Source organism: Lycium ferocissimum, chromosome 6 (assembly GCF_029784015.1).
Source record: "Lycium ferocissimum isolate CSIRO_LF1 chromosome 6, AGI_CSIRO_Lferr_CH_V1, whole genome shotgun sequence".
In the NCBI taxonomy this organism is placed as follows: Eukaryota; Viridiplantae; Streptophyta; class Magnoliopsida; order Solanales; family Solanaceae; genus Lycium; species Lycium ferocissimum.
Genome location: NC_081347.1, coordinates 9,021,940 through 9,034,656, shown reverse-complemented (window position 1 = coordinate 9,034,656; position 12,717 = coordinate 9,021,940). Strand labels below are relative to the sequence as shown.

At 32.7% G+C, this 12,717-nt stretch overlaps 1 protein-coding gene across 1 annotated transcript; it reads right to left on the bottom strand.

Moving 5' to 3' along the window:
• Positions 1-5,965: 5,965 nt before the first annotated feature.
• On the bottom strand, positions 5,966-11,693 carry LOC132059230 (cationic amino acid transporter 7, chloroplastic-like). The gene is made up of 5 exons (XM_059451780.1): positions 11,149-11,693; positions 10,673-10,895; positions 10,005-10,356; positions 9,064-9,295; positions 5,966-6,787 (listed from the first exon to the last, which is right to left on the bottom strand). Exons 1-5 carry the CDS (start codon positions 11,528-11,530, stop codon positions 6,213-6,215), a joined length of 1,764 nt encoding a protein of 587 aa, XP_059307763.1. The 5' UTR covers positions 11,531-11,693; the 3' UTR covers positions 5,966-6,212.
• Between the last annotated feature and the right edge of the window lie 1,024 nt (positions 11,694-12,717).

Here is a 12,717-nt window from a genome sequence, read left to right as displayed (position 1 = left end):
CCGTCTAAACTTTATTACTTTTGCTAACCTTCTTTTTATTTAGCTAAAATAAATAGAGTTTCAACTAAGTTATTTAGATTTGGATCCAAAAAAAGAAAAAAAAATACATAGTTGAAATAAATAATCATTATATCTAAAAAGAAAAAAATACATTTGGGATAAAATATGTAATGAATATTAAGAAAAACCAAAAAGAAACACAATTAGAAAAAATAAATCATTATATTGATTATATGGCGATTAATAGTTGAAAAATACTTCACTTGGAAGTTGATTTTTCGATTTTTGATCCATCCACGCGCCTAAAAGAGATTGTGTTCATGCTCTTTGCCACATCGGCGTCTAGGGGGGTCGAGACTATCATATTACCAAGTTCAGGGGGGTAATTAAGCCGACGCATAGTTTAGGTGTACACCGAATAAAAATCGATAAGTTCAGGGGGGTCCCAAGCTATTCTGCCAATTAAAAACTAATAAAAATACACTTTTTTAAAATCTTTTCAAAAACATGTTTCCTAAAACTATTCGATTGAGCTACATGCTCAAACGGTAAGTAGAAAACATTTATAAGGGCTCATTTGATATTTAGAAATATTTCATGAGGAGATTCATAATGCGGGAATAATATTGTGATAACACAAAGATTAATATAAGACAATGATAGTGCAACAATTATTTACTGAATCCCTTAAGTATTTACTATCACTATAGGAATTTGAAGTATACTATTAATCCGAAGGTAAGTAAAAACTCTTTAGTTAGGCCTAAAAAACATGAGAACCCAAAAATTACTATTACTATGTGCTATATAATATAAAATTATTTAACTATTTTTATCATCACCAATGTTAGACCTTTATTTCCATATTAATGTTCGGTAAACTTCATTCTGTTTTTCATTAATTCTTATAATCTATATTCTTTTTCCAATTTTAATTCATTTTATTTCAACTTTAAGCTGAAATAGATATTTTAAAATAAAATAAAAACTTTTGAGGAATATTTCAAGTGAAATTCATGTTCAAACATAATTTCAATTATAAATACTCATTTTTCATCATCAACCTTCTTTTTAATTCTTCATGCGTTTTGGTCAGACTCACACATCGCATTCTATATGTAAGGCTTGTTATAGTAAGATATGATTCTCAAAAACAATTTTACTGAGCCATCCCTCAACTTTTGTTTCTAGTCCTATTCAAGCACATATTAAGAATGATATGCCATTCATGTGATCATATTCGAGCAACTTCTTTCATTGTGGCTTTAATCCTTGATTGGATTAGCAAAAGGAATGAAGGAGAAAGAAAGTGAGGGAAGTGGCATTAATTAATTAGCATCATGATGGCAATATTACTTAGTAAGTACTACAATTAACTACTAGGAACTTAGTAGCATAATGAGAACATCATTAAGATAGAAATTGGTGGAATATTTTCCACCACCCATATATATATATAAATCTTAGTGGACAAGTGCATGCAAATCTCGTGGCTACTTTTGTAATTGCAAATTTTCAAGTTGGCATCAAGCATTTCTACTCTCTGTTCTGATCCAATGGAAAACATCACCAATGATGCATAAAGTGATAAAACCTATCCTTATTATTATTATTATTTTTTTTTTTTTTATCTTTCTGGTAAAGGGTTCTTTTTAGAATTACAGTTGTATTTTATAGAATTTTACTTGCCGTATTTTTCTAGTTACTGATTTTATATTTTCACTTAATATGATTAGATTTGTAATTACATTTTAAATGATCTGTTACATAAAACAAAATGTTTATATAAGTATGCTAGAGATATTTATAGTAAATAGAAAATATATCTCCCAATAAAATACAGTAACCCTAAGAATTCCTAGTAAGCTACTCCTATATGTTTTCTCTCATCAAGAAAATTATTGAATATTTTGCAAATATAATTACATAATATTATTTGACTTAATGTGTAAATGAATGATCAACATTAGTATTAATTACTTACCATATAGGCTAATATGCAGGACACAATGAGTCTCTCTAATTAAAAAAGTTAATTTCTAACATTCTACATATTTCTAATTTTTTGGTTGACTCAGACTGAAAAGCATATTCGATCTGCTACTTATTAGTCTTTGTTTACAATTTATATAAAGATATTCACACAATTGCATAAGTCAAAGCCGTTACTTGCAGAAATTCCCCCCCTTCACCCAAATATTCAGCTGTGGATAAAAAGTGGATTAATACTGAAAGCATAATAGCACATGAACAAAATTTCATGTCAAAATCAATTGGAAAGCCATTACTTTCTTATCATTTCTGACTTTCCTAGTGGAATCTAACCAATTTGATAGGCGTTATCAACTAAACTATAGTTCATTGGCATATGCTTTTGATGGAATTCTAAGATATGTTCAGTTAAGGAACCTTTATCCCGTCCATGATTCCATATAAGAATTCATCCGTATTTAATAAGAGGTTTCGAGTTCGAGACCCTGAAAATGAAAAACTCTAATAGAAAATATTTCCCCCTTTAATGAGAATATTTCACATATTGATAGTTGTACGGCAAATAAATTGTATACTGAAACACAAACCACAAGGAGAAATGAAGAACGAGGTTCAAGACTCCAGGACCATCTTGAATCCACCCAAATATATTGTTGGATATTAACAATTTTAGCCAAGACGGTTAAGAAAATTTTCATCCGCATAGTTATAACTGTTTATAGTTGTCGTCGGTATATACTCAGTGTATAACATTTATACACCGACTATAAACATATTATACAATAATTAAATTTATATTGGCTAAAATTTGTAAAAACAATAAAGACTAAGGTTATTTTTTGTTGTGTGGTGTGTAATATAAACATCCCTATACTGTTTAAAGGCAACATGTACATTTGAAATATTTCACAACTTATTTTTTCAAAGTAAAGCTATATTTTAAATTGACTAAAGATACTTGTTGATAAACCCATTTTCAATAGATTCATCCTCAAACTCAACACCGTAATTATTATAAAATGAACAGATTAGCCAAAGAGGGGAAAAAGCGACAATTGTGATAGGCAAGTTGTAAAGGGCAATCTACATGACTAAATGAAATAAATGGGGACTCCATGTACTGTATGATGCAAATGAAATGACACTGTATAAAAAGGGTTGTGTTGAGGGGTCCAATAGAGACTTGAAGAACCGACCAAAAAGGAAACGATTGTGATACAGAAAAGGGTGTAACGCCGCATTGGATGATAGTAACATATACTGCAGGCTTGGCCCATGCTTTCTTTTACCCCTATGCTCTCATGTTTATCTCTTGTCATCATGGTATTCCTCTCTTTTCAAGACATGATTCTCCTATTTACTTATCTAATTAATTGCATTCACGTCGCAAATCATTAAAGAAGGAGGTAGTTTTCCCTATATGAACAGATCTAGCATGAAAAGTTTGAATTTCGGTCCGAACTGATAATTTAGTCTGAACCCTATATATGCGATAAAGCTGCAAAGGCTCAAATATGCCCCTAACGTTTGCGAAATTGTACACATTTGCTTGTCGTTAAAAGGTTGGTGTAAACATGCCCCTAACGTTTTTTTTTTTGGCCATATGTGCCCTTGAGTTAACGGAAAATATTGGAGGGCATATTTGTTCAGTTTCGCATAGTATAGGGGCATGTTTGATCCACTGAAATTCCTGAATATTATGGCACAAATAGTTCTCAGATTTTTTTGTAGTCCACTTTATGCTAACCAATGATTTATTGCAACTGCATTTTGAAACTCCACACTTATCGTACAACCCCTCATTTTTCTCTCTTATTCTTTCACTTGTTTATGAAATGTCGAAAGCTTCGAGTTCTTCAAATAGCTGTGGAAGGGTTTATAGATATGGAGTTGTGAAAAGGTTTGTGGACGTGGAGTTACTGCACTCCATCTCACTTATGGACTTCAAATAATTCTACTAAATTTCGGTTATGCGTGAAATTTGCGAAAGTGCCAAACCACATTGAATGTTATGTAAGAAACCGTATAAATGCTTAAAATGTGATACTCTTTCTATTATTATTATCAAAATTTTGAGCACCGCGGGAGACATTTTTTCATGTGTCATAAGTCTAATATAAATTATCTCCGTTTTTATGTTTATGGTTTTATTGCGGCAATTGTTGCATCCATTATCGTGTAGATAGTGCGACTAAGAAGACGAAAAATATCCAGAAAGAACTATCCAGATCATCAACAAATTGAAAAATAAAAATGGTATTATCATTAGTAAAAAAAGATCTTTTGAAAAGGGAAAATGATGCTCTTGTTTGTGAAAACAGCCTTTAAAAGATGGTTGTAATTGAATCTGCTCTTTTAGTTGTATAATTTTGATGTAATGCAATGGTGGATGGATTATAATTACAAATGTTTTTTTTTTTTTATGTTTTGAAATGCAATGATATTTTGTGCCATAATATTCAGGAATTTCAATGGATCAAATATGCCCCTATACTATGTGAAACTGAACAAATATGCCCTCCAATATTTTCCGTTAACTCAAGGGCACATCTGGCCAACAAAAAAAAAAAAAAAAAACATTAGGGGCATCTTTGCACCAACCTTTTAACGACGGGCAAACATTAAGGGCATATTTGAGGCTTTGCCGTTCACTAAATATATGTGTATACAATAAATTTAAGAACCAATAAACTTCAAAAATTAGACCCTATAAACTTCAAATTATAAATCTAACTCTACTTGAAATTCAAAATTGTAAACCTCTAATTAAGGGTGAATGAATCTCATCTATCTCACCGCACATTAGCACACATTCTGATGGTTAAAGGGAAATAGTTAAAAGGGGTTCATTAGTCTCTATTAGAGGTGTCAAATTTGGCCCAAAAAGTGATGGCCAGCCCAACCCGCCCAAAATTTTATGGGTTGGGCTCACCCGACCCAACATAGCCCATTTTAAAGTGATCTCCATCTTAGCTCAATACTAGCCCAATTCTAGCCCATTTTTAAGATTTACTTAAATTTGAGTTTATTGCTTGAGATTTACTTTATTTGTTTTTATGTATACACTTTTCTTGTATCATGTATCTTACAAGTTTGTGGTATGTTTAATATGAAGGGAAACATTTTTCACGAAAATATGTTTAATATGATGGGAAATATTTTTCACGAAAAATGTTTTTCTCGAAAATATTTACCGCGGAAAATGTTTTCCTCAAAAATATTTTTCACGAAAAATCCGCAAAAATAATTTTCAAGAAAAATATTTTTCTAGAAAATAGACCCTTCAAAAAAACTGGATCAAGTTGGGCGGGTCATGACCCAACCCATTTTTAGCCCAACCCATTTCAGCCCAAGTAACTTTTGGGCCAATATTAGCCCAACCCATTTATTATCTCAGCCCATTTTAATTGGGTCAATTTCAGCCCAACCCGCCCATTTGACACCCCTAATCTCTATCCATCTTTCTTTTTGTTCCATCCTCATATTCAAAGCTTTTTTTCCTATTTTTCCCTTACTTATACTCCAAAAGGGAGAACCTTTAACTGGATCTATACCTTATTTCGCTTTCAATTTCAAGGTGGATAAGATTCGACAATGAATGGACTTCCACATTTCATAAATAAACGCTAATTTCAAATCAAAACTTCAGATTTGAGCCCCAAACACCTACTAATTGTACTAACTAAAATGCTGCTGAGGTCGGTATGCAGTATTATGCACAACGCACACTGGACCTATATTTCTCCAATACTTGGAAGGGTAGTAGGGCCTCACTTTGAATACATGATGTCACACATTTGAAATAAATACATGAAAGCTGAATTAATCATTTGTAAGTTGAAGTTTGATCTTAGAAATTTTGAAGTGCAAGTGAAATACTATTTAAAGTTTAAAGTGAAATATTGAACATGTTATCCCTGACCCTTCGTCTTGTTAATCTTTATGGATGTTTTTGACTTTGTGGCACGTGAGCTTGTGAAAGATCAATAGTTGACTTAACCAAGTACTCAAAAATATACAAGGGGGTCACAAGTCACAACTTGAACCCACTAATGGAAATAAACTATACAACTTGATCACTGCAAAATCTGCAGCATATTCCATTCTATATTTCCTCTCCCATTTCTATGTTAGGTATCCATAACTTAAGCCCCCCACCCCTCAAAAAGAAAAAAAATTAAAAAGTCTAAAGGAAAAGTCAGCTTAAAAAGAGAACATTTCTACACTTTTAGAGTTTGGACTTGGTCCTGGACCTCGACAGATTCCTTCACCAGTTCAATGTTCTTTTCACTAAGTGTCCCATCTTCCTCAGCATCAAAGCTAGCATGAACACTATAGAGAACATACACTAGCACAGCAAGAGCTGAGAAGAATCCGAATCGCACGTAGGATGGCCTATCAAGTGAACCTAACAAGAATATGTTGAGGAAGATAGATATGGAAGGAATCCATGGCATTAATGGGACACCCCAAAACTCAGGTTTTCGCGCTTGTGGTACCATATAGTGGAACAGTTGTAACACAGCGATGGCGATAGCAGTACAGGCCCCAAGCATGAAGGCTTTTGGCTTGCCTGGTGGTGCTAATTGCCATAACAAGGTGAATAAAATGGATGTCAATGAGAAGCAAAAAAGGAATGATAGTGTAGGCCATGGATTTGTTACTCCAACCGAGACGTAACGCTTGTAGATAACAGCATTTGCTACCATGTAAAATACAAACAGTGTACCAATTGATACAAGGTTCAGTAGTATTTGTAAATCAGTGAAAAGGGCAATTGCTGCTGTGCAAACTCCTGAAAAAGAAAAAAACCAAACCGATCCTGTATTAGCACATTAGTAAGAAATTCCTAGCAAGAATTTATTCTCAAATTGGTAAAGACTGTTATTTCAGTCAAAAGTTGCGGCCATGTAAACACTTTCTGGCAAGATTGTGGGTCTGAGGAAGGCACATGACCAGATCTTCAAAAGCGTACTATATATAGCATTTTCAACTCTCTATTTTTAAGTCATCTAACATTCCCATTTAACCAAGTTCTTATTCTTATTCCAATACTGTAAGTCACACACATAATCTTTGCAAAGAATAAAATTTAAAATTGGTCAGCAGCTTAAAAAGTTTTATACTTTACTGAGCTCAAACACCTGACTCAATAGTGAATCAAAGTATGTGGAGAACATTCGTTTAGATAATGATGGAAGGAACCTTATTTAGTTTTATATTGTTTGGACCAATAATTGCAGTTAAATCTTTCTTGGGCTTCTCGAACTAATAAGGACCCTTACTTATTATATAATATAATAAATATAAGGTTTATACGATGCATTATTATCACGAATTAGTTCATAGACTAAAGATAAGATTAAAAAAAGAGGATTTAATTCCCTTTGGGCGGTAATTGCCACCACTATTTTTGACTCTCATGGTCTCCAAACATGAGATTGTTTCAGGATGTAATACAACTTTTAAAACCTATATGGAATCTTCCTGCTCAAAGATATGTCGCTCAGACTCTTTAAATATGCCGATCGGTGCAAATCAGGCACTCCAAAATTAATGAATTTTTGGAAATTCCAACACGGTGCGGCAATAGTTTGGACAGTCAGAGCAACATAGCCTTAAAATACATATATTTCGTTATTTTGAAACTTTTAGTTATTATAGTGTTGAGAATATAATTAAAAAAATGAAAATGTGCTCTTTCTAAAAATAAATTTTTTTAAATGATATAGTTGCACACTTCAATATGATACCTGAAATCAAATCTTAGAGTCACCTACTATCAAAACAAATTTCAACTAAAAAGTTGAAATTTATATTCTCCAACAACTTAAGTTTGAAAAATGGACAAAGAAAATTAGAAAGGCCAATTTCATGACAAACGTTGGGAAATGAGCCAAGCTTTATCCTAAAAACGGACCCACATTAATAAAAAAAAATCAGTCAAAGTCCCTTCACTAAAAATCTCTCAAATCTTTGTGTGATTGTGAGTGACTCATCATCTTGACATGAAACTATAGGTCCCACATAACCCAGAAAAATAGTTTACCGAATATAATGAGTCCCATGATAAACTTATGACCATTTTTCCCGAAAATGTAAAGCTATATTGCCTCAACCGAAACAGTTCTTTTGTGGACCCCTTACTTTCTAACGGCAAAGCTAAATAATACAAACAGCACATTCACGCAATAAAAGGAAAACATTCACGCTCACACGTATTTCTACCAAGTGTCAAGTGATTCACAACAAAATACGTAACGTAATAAGATACCATAACCCAAAATGGTTAGTGCCTACTCGTTTTCAAAATATCAAGTCAATTTGACTAACTACTTACTGTCCTCTCTATTTTAATTTATGTGAACCTATTACTATTTGAGAGTTTTCGAACTGATTCTTTGACCATATTTCGTTATATTTTTTCTAAATTATTTAAATTATAGATTATCATGACTTATGATACTTTTTATATAATTTTTATTTTTACAAACTTAAAAAATTTATGTCAAAATTTACGATTAAAGTTACAAAGTCTGACCCTCGTACTTCGAAAAGATTCACATAAATTGAAACGGATGGAATATATTTTATACCCCGCAGACACTTAGCTTTTTTGCATACCTCTTAAGAAAATATTAAATCTTAAAAAAGTACATAATATAACTAAACTACCTTAATTAAATACTATGAAATTAATATAGTTTCTTGGTTACATAAAATATCCATTATCTAAATAGAAATAAATCTGGAAGAAAATATTTTATTTCTTTTTGATTATATAATTGGGCACTTAATCTAAAAGAAATAAGAGGTCATTTATCATTGGTATTGTTAAAGTTATCTTCATTATTTCAATTAGTGAAAACCTCAAGAGACAATAATGGCTATTAAATTTACCTAATATTCACACCAAATAAATAAAGATAAATAATTTACACATTATGTAAACACGAACTACGAGTAGATATTTATCATCTAAATCAACATCCTTATAATTAAGGGCCTTAAATATCCCACTTAAGAGGTATACGTAGTGCATTAAAATAAGAAATTGAATATAATACGTACCAAGGAAAACGGAAGCATTCACAGGCGTTGATGTTTTAGGATGGACCCTAGCAAACCAAGCGGGGACTACGCTGGACCGTCCGATCACGCACATGTATCGAGCTTGGCCCAACATCGCTACTAATAAAGATGTTAAAATACCAAAACTAGCCCCAACACCTATCACATTTGATACCCATCTCCAGCCGTCCGATCCCATAAATGCTCCCGAAAATGGCGCATCTGGATCAATCTGTTCATCAAAACATTTTCAATTATAAGTACAAATGTACCATTAACAATTTATGTGGACCTTTCACACACCAGCTTTTAATGTACATTAATAAAAAGTACAGTACTAAATAATAGTAACGTCATTGGAATATGGTGATCATAGGAACATAATTGGAATGAATAAAATTTCTTTATTTTTAATCAACATTTAAGGTTAGATTCAAATTTAGTGGTCCATGGTACTCTGATGACTTTACGTGAGACAGATTCGATTTTTTTGGGGTGATAGTGAAAAAATTGATAGATAAATCACCCTCACAACCATTTGGCAAGACTTTACGTGAGATTTTCATCACTTTATTCGGTTCGAGTTTCTAAATGGAATTCTTTTTGGTAGTGCGCGTTTTTTCTTTAAAATGGCTCAACAACACGAATCCGGATTAAATGAAGTACTAAATTCCATACACCATATAATACAATAAGAGCATACCCAGTGTAATCATCACAAATGATTTTTGGGGACTGAAGGGTTGGCCGGTGGGTGTATGCTCGACCTTACCCCTACCTCGTGGAGGTAGAGAGATCATATACCATACTATAATATAGTTAAATAAAAATACATAAATAGTAGAAAGAGCAGAAATGTACTTTAACATAAACAGATATAGTGATGATAAAGAAGAAGAAAAGCAGAGGAAAAAGGGAGAATTAACTTTATTTTATTTTACCATATCATAAGGAAGAAGCATGGACATTGAAGCAGCCATGAGGCAGTAAAGAACTGTCACGAGTATAACGGAACCCGAGACACCAACAGGTATATCCTTAACTGGATTTCTGACCTCTTCAGCCATTGTTGAAACGGCATCGTACCCTATGTAACTCAAGTACACCACTGCTGCTCCATTAAACACACCTGAAGCACCAAATGGGAAGAATCCACTCGTATGATTATTCTTATCCCCTGCCTCTGTAAAATTCTTCGTATCCCCTCTTGTAAATCCAATTACTATCACAAATACTATGAACACTAGATGTAACGCCGTTAATACCATATTCAACGTCGAACTCTCCCTTGTACTGCAAAAAAAAAAAAATCAAAATGATTGAACAATCGGGAGCAATTTACTTACGATACTTAGTTAACATTATAAAAAGCATTCGATGAATTATGAATTCAATCCATTTAAGGGCGGCTCAGCGGTGAGGCTAGTAAAACATCTGCTTTTGGCCCAAAATTTAAGAATACTACATTTTTGTACATCTGTATATACTTAAAGGTCTCGGATTAAAATTTGGCCTTCAACCACTGATTTTATTAAAACACCCTTGAATCCATCCTAAACAGAGAGACGGGCATTTAATTGGATTGAGATTTTTCATGATTTTAGCTTACCTGTAGCAGATGATTAAGGTGAGGGCTAAAACCACTAACACAGCAACAACATCAATCTCATTGAATCCTTTTGGTAATCCATTAACGGTGATTCTCAATTTGCTTTCTGTAGATACGTCGAGCGCTGTACATAGATATCCGGTAAAACTCCTCGCCGCCGCCGCATTTGATAATACATAGTCAATAATTAAATTCGCACCGGTCAAAAACGCTAGAAATTCACCTGCACTACAAAAGACATTGATTAGGTTCAAACTGCATGAACTTTGATATTTTTCTTGGCCAAATTGATATGAGAAAAGTTGTAATACTTTTTATTTAGTTTTCAGATATATAACTTTTAATCTTAAAATATTGAGTTAATCCAATTCAATTAAGTTTTAAAGTTTAGTCAAATTTACTCTAAAAAAGCGATGTAGCGTCATATGTGTGTTTTTTTTTTTTTTTTTTTAAACAAATTGGAATGTGAAACGGACCGAAAGTGATACGGATATAGCTAAAAGCGCCGCCAGCAACAGGCATATCAACGGCAAATTCAGTATAACAGAAAGCAGAGAGCAGAGCACATAAGCCAGCAATGGCATACGACAGAACAACAGCAGGGCCAGCATATCGTCTACTAGCACCACCAGAAGTAACAAAAACACCAGCACCAACCATACCACCGACACCAAGTCCGATAAGGTCGTACCAACGGAGACTTCTCTTCATGTCTCGACCAGACCGGGCCCTGACTCGACTTGTTTCTTCGAAACTAGTCGAGACAGAACCGGCCCGGCGAACTAAACGGTTTGGGGTATCTGAAAGTGCTTTGAGGTAAGATTTGATATTAGTGAAAGAGGAGCTATGGGTCTCCATTTTTTAAAAATTTTTTGGACCACAACTCTCTCTTTCTTTTTAGTATAAGTATTGGAATTGAACTGGAGGAAAACGAAGAATGAATGGGTATTTAAAGAGTTTTTTGCAGTTGATTCTTACTGCTGAAGATGGCTGATATTGATACCTATTGGATCAAGAAACTAACATCCACTAACGTTTTTAAAGGAAAACAAATTGCCTTTTTTTCCTCTTTATGATTATATGCGGATTTAGAATTTATGTTTTACCTGTTTAATTTTTTAAGACTTTTTTTACCATCCGAGGAAGGGGTAAGGTCTACGTACACTTTACCCTCCTCAGACTTCACATTGTGGGATTTAACTGGGTGTGTTGTTGTTGTTGTAATTTTTAAGATTTTTTTGTATTGAACCGATATATGTTTAAAATTATGAATTCATATTTACTGCTATATATTATAATATTAGTTAAAATTCACATCGGGTTCAAATGAACTCGATAGAGAATGCAACATCCGCCTCCTCAGGAAGAAATTGCACGGTTTGCTCTTCAAATGTGTCTTTTTTTGCCTTTCAAATGGACTGGTCTTTAATTTTTGTCCTCCAAAATCGAACTTATGTCTGACATAAGTTTTTTAAGGGCGCAGAACATAACTTGTTGAATTATGATGCGAAAGTATAAATTTATACTCCGCAATAAAATTATTTATTATCAAGTCAAAAATTAAATACCAGCACAAAATAGAGGCTAAAGTGAAAATGACCCGTCTCTGCTTACAAGTCCCAATGCTTAACATGCACAATCCGAATTTTAATGTACAAATTTGAGTATTAATGATCTCATAATTGTCTGTTTTTTTTTTGTTTTTTTTTTGTTTTTTAAGATCTGTGTAATTTTTGTGAAACAAAAACATTTTAATTATAAATCTATGGATTTAATTGCTAAACCACCCATAGTGTGGTCTCTGTTCATAATGCTTAACATATACAAATTTGAGTATTTGATCTCATAATTGTCTGTTTTTTTTTTTTTTTTTTTTTTAAGATTTGTGTAATTTTTGTGAAACAAAAACATTTTTTATAAATCTGTGAATTCAAATTCTGTTCATAAGCATATGGATTTTAATCAATTACGTGAATTATTAGTTGAAAAGCCAAGAAAAAAAGTATATAAGAAAACAAACAATATGGCATAGATAAGTTAGATTA